At 36.8% G+C, this 13946-nt stretch overlaps 1 protein-coding gene across 3 annotated transcripts in view; it reads right to left on the bottom strand.

Moving 5' to 3' along the window:
- LOC119830250 overlaps nucleotides 1-13946 on the bottom strand; it is a 61263-nt gene that overhangs the window by 4885 nt on the left and 42432 nt on the right. Inside the window, exons 4-14 of one of the 3 annotated variants that reach the window (XM_038353193.1) lie at nucleotides 10076-10212; nucleotides 7065-7148; nucleotides 6077-6214; nucleotides 5367-5503; nucleotides 4611-4816; nucleotides 4104-4262; nucleotides 3314-3455; nucleotides 2387-2537; nucleotides 1462-1572; nucleotides 846-955; nucleotides 345-619 (exon numbers count right to left, since the gene is read on the bottom strand). In XM_038353193.1, the coding sequence (XP_038209121.1) occupies nucleotides 345-619; nucleotides 846-955; nucleotides 1462-1572; nucleotides 2387-2537; nucleotides 3314-3455; nucleotides 4104-4262; nucleotides 4611-4816; nucleotides 5367-5503; nucleotides 6077-6214; nucleotides 7065-7148; nucleotides 10076-10207 (1645 nt within the window). In that variant the 5' untranslated portion in view covers nucleotides 10208-10212. The remainder of the gene's footprint in view (nucleotides 1-344; nucleotides 620-845; nucleotides 956-1461; nucleotides 1573-2386; nucleotides 2538-3313; nucleotides 3456-4103; nucleotides 4263-4610; nucleotides 4817-5366; nucleotides 5504-6076; nucleotides 6215-7064; nucleotides 7149-10075; nucleotides 10213-13946) is intronic. The other 2 variants (XM_038353194.1, XM_038353195.1) reach the window with 2 other exon arrangements.

The following is a 13946-nucleotide window of genomic DNA, read 5'->3' as shown; positions in this document are numbered from 1 at the left end:
GACTAAATTCAGTGAATGCAAATAACCATACTGATAATAATGAAATGTAAGTTGAAATAAAAATTATCAAGTAATTTGATAATAACATACCTATCACAGATGATGGTACAACGTCTTAAATATTTCAATATTAAACTCACAACTAAAGACCTTCTGAAGCAGTAAGGATATTGACCCTTGTACTGTATTAGGCATTATATAGTAACTCATAAGTATGTGTTGTGTACACATACTTTTGAGGCGTCAATAACACCAGACATATATATTAGACATCAAGGTCCTCCCAGAGATAGAACTAACATTCCATCTATCTTATATACACAACATAACGTGACAAAACTCACCAATAAACTTCTGAGGCGGCAACGACATGGGTACCCTCTCCATCTTCGGCGTCAGCGTCATCCCGGACGCCGAGCTGATATCCGAGAAGTTCTCCCAGTGCGAGTCCGGCATCGTATGGTTCCGGATCGTCACATCGAAGTGCGGTGGTGGTGGAGGCACTTGCTGGTACTCCGTCACCAGCCGCTTGTGTCGCTCTATGTCCTCTATGGTCTTCTTCTCGGTTATGGTGCGGAGGAACACGTCATCTACTACGTGAGATGTTATCTCCGGTTTTCTGGGTGAAATGGATGTTTCGTTACCATTTTATTATAACAAACAGTCAAAATGCATCAAATATTTGACGATTCTTTAATTCGTATTAAAGAATCGACAAATATTTTTAACAATACTACTTAAAATAATAATGTGTACTTAGGAATAAAAATTCAAATAGTCTTTAACTCATAATTTAGTTATCACAAAGGACCTGTTCACAATGATACTATTAGAAATATCTATACCTGGCAGGCATGATAGGCGTTTCTGGCATGGGTTCGAGGCTCTCCATCAGCGTCTCCTGTTCTTCCGTCTCCAAGCGCTCCCTCATGATGGGAGGCGGTGGAGGTGGCTTCTGTACAAACATAATTATAAAGTCATCTGAAGCGACCCAAGTCATATATAGCACACCTAGCGGTCCATCAAGTTACGCCCATGGTATATAAAATCTATCAGCACTCAGGGATCACGTACATATCCAAAAATGAAAGAATTTCTGTAACTGGTCCAGCAGTTCCTAAGATTATCGTGTTGAAACAAAAAAAAATAAACAGTTTTATATTGTCAATATCAGTTACGTTTATTGTGATTCAATAGTCAGCAAGGTAAGTTGACGTTTCTAAATACTGTTGTTGTGCTGTAGAAATATCCGATAGTTAAAACACTAAACAAACATGGGATAAAACTATGAAAAGAAAATCATTCTGGACGATATTTTTGATTTTCTATTAATCATTATCGCCGAGAAAATTACTCCCAACTCATTAAGTTAGTAACAACATTACGTGATCCACACAATTATTAACTAAACATGAGACACCAATTGTGCATATGGACAACATAACACGTAACGGCCCTTACCTTAATATGGAACATTCTCGCATGTGACCCGTCTGTCACTTCAGTGACAGAGTGCGTGTCAGTCATCTCAGTGTTGAGTGACACTATGGACCGCGGCCGACGGGCCCACTCCTGGTTAGTGACAATGAGTTTTGTTAGCTAGTGAACACAGATGTGTGAATAGATTTGAAATTGTCCCGATGTGTGCTAGTGTGTGTATGTGTGTTGATGGAATTCGTAATGGAGATATGTAGTATGCGCCTGTGTATGTGTGAGAGGTGCATATGATGTTGTGTGTGAATTGATGTGCAGTAAAGTTAAATTAATGTACAGTAGAGGTGTAACTCTATGGGTGAAAGTGTGGAAAAAATGATTTCCCATAAATAATGATGAGTTGGCAAATTGTTTTAAAGTGTATCGTTAGACTTTAAATTATGATTTTAGAAATGAAGAAGTCTTGACAAATCGTTTAACTGAATACCATCAAATGAGACAAACAAGGAAATAATTATGAAATTTACAGTTTGTGATCAAAAGTGAATGCTGACATGCAAAAGGTAGTTATTATTAAACCGATAATCACATTTGCAAATTCACTTTGACCGGACAATTGTACTGCTGAAAAACAAAACATTGCGAGATTGCACACAGTCCTACTCACTCTTATCTGCTCTACCAGTCTCCCGAAGACTAAACAAAACACATACAGTGACCAAGAATAAAATACACTCAACTTCGCACCGTTCCACTTACTCTTTTCGTACACAACTAGCAAACACCTATAAAAAATACAATCTTTACAGTTTAGAACAAACTGATAACCTAGTTCCGCCAAAAGTGGTGGATATTGGACCTATCTTCACAAACACATAAGCCTCATGTGGGTAAAACAAAATCCAATCACACACTCCCCCCCCCCCTCCTTCTCCCGTGCTCCCCCGCATACCTGTCTCTCGCGCTGCACCTCAGTGTAGAGCGGCGGTCGCGGCGGGCGCTCGGGCGGCTGCGCGTGCGCCGCGCGCGCCGGCAGCGGCAGCGCGCCCGGCGACACCGTGCGCACAGACTCTTGCCGCTCGTGCTCTTCTATTAGCGTTTGTCTGTGATTTGGGATGTAGTTTTGTGTGATAATTACAAATTTTACAATAACAACATTGTATAAGTATGAATATAGCATCCATAGCCAGATTTGAAAATACATTTTTTGCAAAACGTGTATTTAATTGTAAAAAAATTGGAATCGCGTAATTTAATTTCATAGCTAGATAACATTCAGACTTTGTTTCAATTATTTACATTGTTCTACTGTTTAAACAACACATAATCCGACAGTTAATCAATGTATAGTGAAAAACAAATTTTCAATATACCTACATTTAAAACAAAAATTAGTACAATAACCACTAAATCATATCATTTGTGGGAGTCGAGCACGCTTCGGCACGAATTGGGCCAGCTCCCCCACAGAAAATCGGCGTGAAATAGTGGCATGCCACTGTGTTTCGTACGGTGAGTGGGGGAGCCGGAGGCCCGTTTCCTTTTCCTCACCCGTCCCAGTCCATTCCTTCTTTCCAGTCGTTAATCCATTCCTTTTCCCTTACCCCAAAAAAGCGGGCAGCGAATTCGCAGAGGCCCTACCTTTGCGAATGTTCATGGGCGGTGGTGATCGCTTACCATCAGGCAAACCACCAGCTCAGTTGCCCACTATGATATAAAAAAAAAACAACACATAAACCGACAGTCAATCAATGTATAGTGAAAAACAAATTTTCAATAAACCTACATTCAAAACAAAAATTAGTACAATAACCACAACAACAATGTAGTATGTATGAAAACAGTACTCTCCATGCCTTTATATTCAATTAAACATTACCTCATGCTACCGCCGTCAACTTCCGTAGTGGTGATGGTGGACTGCGGCGAGGGCGGCGCGGGCGGGCGCTGCACGCGGACGCGCACGTCGAACGCCGGCGCCGCACCTGCGGCCCGCGAGCGCTCGTGAGACTCGTTGTAGCCTGGTTAGTGTTATTTTGGTTACAGTGAGTATTAGCTACGTTAATTTCGGCTCGAAGGACCATTCAATGTATGGAGCATATTAGCTAATTTAAATTAAGTTAAGAGATCGAAAACTATTAAATAAGCAAGCTATGTTATTAGTCGATTAAAAGTACTATTCAATATATTGGCCACATTTGTTTTAGATATACGACTCAAAGCTATTATATGGTACACGTCACTTTTGTATATCCAGCTCGAAGGACCATTCACTGAATGGGAAATATTTATAAATAACCGACACGAGCACGGCACTGCTATTTTAGATTTGAAACATTGATATGAGTAGGGAAATTAAATTATTAAACTGTTTCAGCAGTGTTCCTATTATCATAGGAAATGTGTTTTTTTTTTTTTAAATTGTAAGCGTCTTTAAAATAACGTAATCGAACCAAACGAAGCATATTCATAAAAAATAGTATGTGATTTTATTAATTTATTCAAATATTTTAATCAATATTATTAATAAGCCATTATATGTAATTATATTTTCGTTATTAAACTATAAGCCATAACATATAAGAGGTAACAAACCAAAAAAAATCGAATTGAGAGCCTCCTTTTTAGAAGTCGGTTGAAAAAATCTATAAAACACCCAAAATCCTTACCTTCACTCTGATATTCATCGATCATAAAGCCAGCGTTGGCGTGAGCGTGCTCTGCTTCGCTCGGCGTCTCTGAAGGATAGTCAGACGGGATGGTGTCTGATGCTACGCTCGCGCTCTCCGCTGCGGGGTACACGGGGTGCGCGCGAGGGATCTTCACCTCTGCGTGGGATGGGATTAAGGGTCAGATTGGTGTGAAGTATTATGCATTCCTGGTTTCTTAATTAGGGTACTTAGAATCTTGAGAAAATTAGATGGAGAAAATCCCGGTATGTAGGGTACCATGAAAAGAATTTTTCAAGGCATTTTGTAGAGAAAAATTAAAAGTGCAACATTTGCCTCAAACATTTTATGCCCGAGTCCCTAGGCATCACAGAACTTTGCTCCAATCTTTCCCCAAAATATATCGTAAACCTATTACGGAAATGCACGAATTATCGCCTTTTTACATAGTATGACAGAAATAAATCCAATGAACTGCTTCCAACAAAAAAAAAAATTGTCAATCACCTTGAATACTCTCCCGACTAATAATGGAAGCAGAAGAATCATCAATCAACCGTCTAGGCGCTGGCAAAGCGCGTCTTCTCAGACACAAGTACGACACCCCCAGACCCAAAAGGAGAAGAGTCAGGAAGAGAATCGCACAGATGATCATCAGAATGTGGGTGCCGGCGAGGGGAGCTTTGGCAGGCAGTGGCCCTGGTACTTCGTTCCTGAAAATATAAAGGAATGCTTTAAACAAAACTTCTCTAAAACAGGCCAATTTTTATTTCTTTTATGTGTTCTTAAGATTTCTTCTCCTTAATTACTAGCCCCAGTTATGGGAATAATGAATTCATATTTTATACGACAACGACCCCTTCTATATCAGTACACACGCGTTAACACCAGTGATGGGACGACATTTTCTTCAGAGCAATTCAAATTTAAAACAGGTTATTAAAATGTGGGGATAAATACGCTTTTGGTACGTAATGGATTAGCTCGCGACGGGGAAAGTACCCACTGATAACCGGCGTGAAGCAATAACATGCGATGCTACTATGTTTCGTACGGTGACTGGATAATCCCTAGACCGGCATACTTTTCTTTACCCTACCCAATTCTTTATTGTTCATGTCTTATCCCTTAAAAGCCGGTCCGCATTTAGGCTCTACCTCTGGTACATGATGCGGTGGTGATTGCTTACCATCAGGCGAACCACCAGCTCGGTTCGCTCCAAAATAAAAAATAAATACCCAGTTTAAATATAACAGCACTTACGTAGCGAGCAAAGGTTCGTTGATAGCGACGATGGGTGGTGGGTATCTACACACAATGGTGATCACTTCATCACCGTCCATCTCCAGACCAGGATGGAACCTCACCACTATGTTGTTGGTGAACACGCGAAGGGGATCCTGGGAAATAGTAAAATTTTCAGTACTAATAGTGTCACGCGGTTTTGCCCCCTGGTGGTAGCATTTTATATGGTAGTGCACATTGATATAGCTTATATTTATATCCTCACTAACTTTTCACCCACGGCTTCACTCGCGTAGTCAGAAGAAATGACAGTTGCGGGGTTATACCCGCATAGTTTCCTTGTACAAAATAAAATGTCTTAAATTAGTATTTTCTTGTGTTTGATTTTACGCGAGTATTATACATTTAGAAATTAAAAACTTTTTAACCGATTTTAAACGCGATTTAGAGTCACCCCGTGACCACGCTCGCTGTAAAGTGTTCGAAACGTCGGGTTAATAATATAATGAATAAAGCGAGTTTAAAATCCGTTAAAAAGTTTTTAATTTCTAAAAATCTAAAATTAGTTCAAACTGGTCCATATAAACCAAATAAACAGACAAACAGACAGAGTTATTTTATTATCTTCACACAGTACTTCACAGCGATTGTGAAGTGTTCTTCGGTTGTATTATTATATTGTCTTTTAAGTACTCCAGCTTTTAAAGACCATCAAATGATTAAGTTACCTGTTTGGTGCCACATCCCTTTAAAGGTAGCTCCAGTTTGTACGACGTAGCGCCCTTCCCGGCCACTTGGCAGGCGGAGTTTCGGTCGAAATCAGCGTATGCTATCCCATAGAATTTCTCGTTGAATTTTAATTCGATCTGAAAAATTAATAACATTTATTTTTCCCATTGTCCATTAGTGACAAACATCACGAACCGGGAGGTCTATATCTACTTTTCAAAAATTCAAAATTCAAAAATTGTTTATTTGGAACGAAATTACATAATGTACTTAAACCAAAATTAACGATGACACCCATAAAAGCTTGTTTAGCTGTGGCACAGGTGTCAACGCCCGCCTCCATTTAAGAAATATGTTCCACAAATTTACAATTTAACAAAAAGATATTAAGATTAAACTTGCTTACTTACTTTTGAATATGCTTTTGTGATAACCGTTTTATATTAGCTTATGAACCACAGGATAGTTCCTTGGAACCATTATTATGTATACATGTTACATAGGAGTATTTAAAATTATAATGTACTAGCTGCGCCCCGCGGTTACACCCGCGTAAGTCCGTATCCGGTAGGAATATCGGGATAAAAAGTTGCCTATATGTTATTCCTGTTGTCCAGCTGTCTATGTAGCAAATTTCATTGCAATCGGTTCAGTAGTTTTTGCGTGAAAGAGCAACAAACACACACACATCCTTACAAACTTTCGCATTTATAATATTAGTAGGATAGTAGGATACTTGACACGATTGGAAAAGATTAAGTACAGATTTACTTGCCATCTCTTCTCTGTAGAAACTGCTTTCCGAACCGGTGGTAAATGTTAAAACTGTGTTATGACGATTCAAAAGTGCTTCTATAAGAAGTCTCATTGAATAAACAAAGGTTTGTGAGTTCATTTTGGGCTTAATTTCAAGTCTTTGACAATGTAGGATACAATAAAAATAAACTAGAAAAAGAATAAACATAAAAAGCATAGAAAGCAGCTTACCTGCATAGAACCTGCAGCACAGTTCAGCGCCGCTCTAGTTCGATTTAGGAATATCACAGGACTTAGGTCGTCGAGCTTTGTGACCTGAAAATTATTTATTTATTTAAACAAATAATGTATATCCTTAATATGCACTTAAAAAACAATATGCTTCAGTAAAAGCTAAAACATTTATAAATAACTAGCTGCGCCCCGCGGTTTCACCCGCGTAAGTCTGTATCCCGTAGGAATATCATGATAAAAAGTTGCCTATATGTTATTCCTGTTGTCCAGCTGTCTACGTACCAAATTTCATTGCAATCGGTTCAGTAGTTTTTGCGTGAAAGAATAACAAACACACACACACACATCTATACAAACTTTCGCATTTATAATATTAGATAGGACTAGCTGTTCGCCCAGGCTTCGACGATGGTGCATATAGCCTTTGCCACTCAGTGAAGCTCGTGGTTTCTTATGGTGAAAGAATTTTTGAAATCGGTCCAGTGGTTTTTATGTTAAAACATTACAAACACAAATTGTTCGTCTTTATAATATCAGTATAGATATACCCTCTATAAAATTTCAGTAATTACATGTATGTAATAACAATATCATGAGGTAACTCATATGTACTGTAGACTTAATCTTCTACAAATAATGTCACCGACGTATCTGGGAAGGAAGATACCACTTCAGATTCTAAAATTATTATTATTCTAATAGTAATTTCCTGTCAAACGCGAAATTAACCATCGAGTCAATAAGTTAAAATATCACGGAGTTATCGAAAAACGAAAACATAATTCAATCGAATTGAGAACTTTTTTCATTTATGGTAACATCGATAAAAATATACACATTTATATCATTCAGTGACCGCCTCCTTGGTACAATGGTTAACGCGTAAGCGTAGAACCGAGGGGTCCTGGGTTCAATTCCCGGTGGGGACGCACAAAAAAAAATGTCTCGGTCTGGCAGGACACAGAAAGCTGATCACCTACTTGTCCCTAAAGAAAATCGATCAGTGAAACGGATGTACATCATCTGTCCCATACCCCACTAGGGGACACGGGACTTCACTTATATCATTCAGTATGAATTCTTTTTTTTTTTATGTTACAGTCGGCAATGGAGCTGGTGGGACGCCTGATGGTAAGCGCTACCACCGCCCATGGACATTTGTAGGGGCGTAAGGTCGATTGCAGACCGTACGCCTCTACAAATGGATTGCCGACTTTAAATTGGGAAGGGATTAAGAAAGGCTTAGAATAAAGGAAAGGACTGGGAAGGGGAAGGAATAGGATATCTTTTAGTTCTTATAATTTTCGTCTAACTCTTAACCTTTTTTTTTTAAGACGGTTAAGGATAACTAACCGGGTTCGTCTTGAAGGCAATCTTGTAACCTGCAATGCGTTACCAATAAATTAAATTTATTTTACGACCCCGAACATAACTCTTGCTAACCAACTGACGTACCTATTTGCCTTGTATTTGTTGTAGAAAATATATAACTAGCAGTATAGGCTATATTTAGCAGCGCTGTCTGCTGTCTTAATAAATATGGCCGACTAATTATTTGCCAGCGGTTATCACTATTGGGAACCGTTTCCGTTCACACACGTCACGAGATTGCTGGTCACGTGGCGAATATCGTGACGTGACACATTTTATGTTAAAACGAGCGAATGTGAGTCACCTTATGGTTATGTAATCACCACTCCTCCGGTATTGAAGTGCAGGTGTTTTGACCACCTTAATGAATATTGTAAATGTATAATGACTTCAGTTTCATCGTAAGCGAAATGTTTATTATGGTTTTGTGTAAAAAAAAGAAATGCAAGCTATCAAATACCTTCGGTTTTATTTATATTAAGTTATAATGCAACTATGCAGTTCCAGCTACGCCCCGCGGTTTCACCCGCGTAAGTCCGTATCCCGTTGGAATATCGGGATAAAAAGTTGCCTATATGTTATTCCAGTTGTCCAGCTGTCTATGTACTAAATTTCATTGCAATCGGTTCAGTAGTTTTTGCGTGAAAGAGTAACAAACACACACACATCCTTACACACTTACGCATTTATAATATTAGTAGGATAGGGTATGGCAATTTAGTTGCAATTCGATTAGATTGGATTTTATTTCAATGGAATACTCTTGATAACAAATATTTCCTTATTATCAGACTATTAAAACCTTCAAACCCTGCTGACACTTCAACCAATTGAGTGACAATTGAAGCAGAAGTTAGCAGACATAATCCCAATTCTATTGCTGCATGAAAAAACTGTTATATATACTGACAATAAGCGTTGTTCCGGTATTACAGCCCGACAGCATGGCTTACAGTCAGCCAATTGTCATTTAATTGTTAAATGTTATTTATAAATTGTTTTAGTTTTAAGGTTATGTGACAATAAAGCAAGTTTCCTTTCTTTCTTTTCTCTTTAAGTATTTCCAAACGCTACAATGGAAACGCGTCTACCAGCGGCTAATTTATTCGCAACACTGTCGGTCCGTTTGTGCGTTGTACTGATTGTCTGGAATCTACGTAACAATGTACCATACGACGTTGTAGACTCGCTCGTTAAGACAAAGAATAATTTCTGTATGCGATCTGATAAGCGGTGAATGAGCGTATATAAGAAATTATGTAGTATGCTTTTCGCCCGCGGCTCTGCCTGTCTAGTAAAGCAAATGATTGTGTCAGGGTTTTCTTCGTATGGTTCTGTTCCCGTGGGTTTTTTTCGGGATGAATCTATGTAAGAAAACTATTCCATTGGTCTCAAACTATCTCTGTACCAAATGTCATCCGAAACGGTTCAGTGATTTAGTTATGATGAAAAGAGAGACATTCAGATAGAAGCAGTTACTTTTGGATTTATAATAACAATAATTAACTAAATAATTGTAAATTTTTGACTACGTTTAAGTATGTATAAACTTATTTAAGTGCGTGCAAGAAATTTAAACTTTCATCCATTGATATAAAATTCAAATTACAACACTGGCTCTTAAATCAAAACATTACCTTTCCATCAAGCACGGTTTGCTCCGGCAAGCCCTCCCCCTGGTACGCGATGTCGTTCGCTTGTGATCCATAGTTGGACTGCGCCTGCGCAGCCGCGAGCGCGCAAACTAGTGCGAACCAAAATAGCGCCATTTTAACTGAAATAAACAACGTTTATTAGTATAACTTTCAGAATTTATTATGTATATTACAATTCTAGACATTATTATAAATGTAAATAAATAAGTTTGCATCCAAGCATGTTTAAGAGTAGCTAAGAATAAGAAAGAAATAAATAAATTTATTGTCTATAAACACACAGCACCGCACATACACAAAAACCTTAAAAAATATATGTCTTTATAAATAATTTACAACTAATATCTACACTAAAAACTAAAATAAAATTAGTGACAAACCAATGGAGGACGATGGCAACTGTACGATTTATTTTCTTTTTATTATTTTGTTATATCACAGAAATACACCATCTCTGAAAATCTCAATTGTCCTTCATTCTTCAGATACAGCCTGGTGACAGACGAACATAGAAGTAGACAGGGAAGTCTAAGTTAATAAATAAACACAATTTTATCTATCAAATGCCCCTTATATGGGTACATTATACGTCTACCCTTTTATTTCAATGGTTTTGTTTTTACATTTTTTAATCTCTTACTAGTATTCGTAATTGAAGACTTTACGACAGATAATATATATTTACTTCATAAACACAACCAATAAGTCCCGCCCACAACAACTTTTCACAGCACAAGGTTATCAGTTGTTTTAATATTGGCGCCGCACCTTGACATTTTTTTTGTTTGACAACTGCTTATGTCATTACATTAAGTTGTCATTGAAATGTAATACCAATCTTATCCTGCTCATACATTTATCACTGGACCATTACTGGACATTGGCAGGATCCGTCTCTAGTAAAATCAGGAAGACCATAGACTAGAAGATTCTGCTTCTAGTCTAATATTCCTTATTCTATTCTGAAATCTTGCAGGCCTATACAAACTGCAATTACTTCACATCTTTTCCTTTTTGCAATCATTTAGGACTTATAGTCAGATAGGCAAGAGAAAAATAAAAGTACAAAAATTCCCATCCAGCTGTTATTCGGAGAATTATATAGAAATAAAAAAATTGTTCTCGGAATAAAAAAAAACATTAGAGGTCAAAGATCAAAAAATTTGTTTCACCACACTATCCACGACGCTAGCCAAGTGCTGGTTGGCAGATGTCACATGCCTTCTTAAACTGGATTTTTTGACATGCTGGGTTCCCAACGATGCTTTACCGATTCGAGCAGTGGTAAGGTGGATATTACGTAGACAATTTAAAAAACCTGTTTATTTCCTGAACGTTTGCCTGGTCGCGTACCCAACTTCAATAGAAGTCCTAAGGATAGGACCTATCCTATCACAGCTCGATATATTTTTATACCGTTTTATCCTATATCTAATATAGATATTACAGATATACCACAGATTACTAAATAGTTTCGAGTGTACACTCAGTAATAGGTATATTTCTAGTATTCCTAAGAAAATATTTCCTGATTAACTCGACGTAGACACAATAAAACTGCGATACGTTGACCTTATGTCGCCAATGCAGATTTTTAGGCATGACATCATATTATGGTTTAGAATATTAATGATTTGAAACCGGTATATCGTTATAAGTTGTTTTCTTTAATTCCATGTTAAGATGGTCCTTTTTAAAATGGCGGTTAAACGAACGTCAAAGTGATTTGCCGCTAATTTTTAAATGTATTGATAGATTATATTATTAGTCTATGCCTATTTCCTTGTTTGTTTGAACGCACTGATTTCATTGTCAATTTCCAAAATTCTTTTACCATTAGACATATCATCCCTATAGGGTATATTTATACGTACCACGGGCGAAGCCGGTGCGGACCGCTGGTCTACGGCATAATCTACCATATACGACTAAAGAAAGAACAAAAATGTTAAGTTCAATGCCATTTATTGTCGCAAAAGCTAACAAACTTATTAAAATGACCAAATACGCATGCAGTTCAACGGCCGCCATATCATGTTCCGCGCTTGCTCGTAAATTTGGCGGCAAATGTCTTTGCTAAATGACGTTTAGTTTTCTGGAACTTTCAGAACTCGTTTTTACTTGGAACTGTTGAATGCATAATGCAATTCCTGTAGACTGCATCCTTAGACTTTAAAATATATTTACAACGAATTCATTGTAAAATTTAAAATAATGCCTGTCGAATTTTCGTGGCCCTTTTAACGTAAAAGAATTTCCCCTTTTTTAAATTAATGGAAAGATAATGGAACTTTTGATAATGATAATATTCTTTCAATCGTCATTCAATCACAAACGAAAAGCTTTTGACAATTTCCACAGATTATGAGAAGCAATTTAAATTATTTTCTTTTTCAACAAAAATAAAACTTTATTTCTGAGAAGACAGTTTTCAATGTAACTATGTTTTAACAAAATTAATAAGAATTTTCTTAGTCCATTCTAAATATCAAAAACTTGATGGAACGTGAGAACATAATACCAACACTTCATTAAGTCATGTGGACGTAATTATCATAGTTTTTGTGGACGTTACTTTGCTTCTTAGAACTGTGAACATTGCTGACCGTACATTAATTTCATCTTACAGTTATACGAGCTTCGTTGTCGCCCATACCCCATTAGGTTTATGTTATGTTTGCAGGAATGTTAAAAATAAAAAAACCAAAGAGAAAACAAGTCATTAATAAAAAAACTCTTCTTAAATGTTGAGTTGATGTTTAAAAATAAAAAATCTTCTTGAATGTTGAGTTGATGTTTAGAAATAAAAAGGCTTTGAAAACCTCGCTTTCAAAAGCAAACAGACCAAGCTTACCGTTTCGTAGGATTTCCGAAAAAAAAATCCTTCTTTTCCTATTCTATGTCGCTGTCTCGGGTCTCAAACTATCCCTGTACCAAATTTTATCATACTTTCTTTTATAAATATAGATATTTAAAAAGTATTTAATATGTTCTAAGTGACTGTGACTATCCTTAACAAACAGTAAAGAACCTTCTAGATGGACTAGATTTCCGATAAAAGAAACAACTCAGATCATCCATCATTTAGGACAGATTGATTCATTCATTTACTCTATGGAATCTACACTATTGTTTAAGCATAAATGCTATAGTTATGTGTAAATCGCAATTCCATTTTGTGAACCATTTTAATACAGATCGGTACAAACTAGCAGCTAATGAATTTTCTTTAATTAACTCGTGTGACTGCGTCCAGGGATTCATTAAGATAATAAGAGTAGCAGAGTTATACATCGTCAGCATAAATGTTATAGTCACAGCATATCCTGAAATGTACAATGTAAATAAAAAAGGGCCTAAAATGATCCCTGAGGAACCCCTCTCAAAACGCTACAAGAATTCGAGAATCAGCTGCTGCCATCTGCATTTAAAACGACAGCAGATTTATTAAGACTTTTAACAAATGTATAATACTGAATATAATAGTTTCTTTTTTATACAAACATTCAATTTTGTATTGTATTTGTATTGTATTTTCTCTAACACCTAATCTTAGGATTACAACTCCAAATGGTATGTCAATAACAAAGAAATTCATCTAATTTCATTTCATTTAATTTCAATAGATTATCTGAAAATACTTTAGACCTAAGTTAATGCAAAGTATATGTAACCACACACGCAGGCCGTATTTAAATATATTGTTTGTTTAAATGTACTACACGTAATAAACTAGATTATTTTACTTGCGCATAAAGCCACCATAGTTAGATTAGCACAACTCAAATCTAAAATGTACATAGCGTTAAGGCAATTCATAAACATACGTTTTGACTGCCGAATCAGGTTTTCA

The sequence above is a fragment of the Zerene cesonia genome, chromosome 11 (genome assembly GCF_012273895.1).
Source record: "Zerene cesonia ecotype Mississippi chromosome 11, Zerene_cesonia_1.1, whole genome shotgun sequence".
Classification (NCBI taxonomy): Eukaryota; Metazoa; Arthropoda; class Insecta; order Lepidoptera; family Pieridae; genus Zerene; species Zerene cesonia.
The sequence above is the reverse complement of the archived record's forward strand: the minus strand, read 5'-3'. Positions and strand labels throughout refer to the sequence as shown.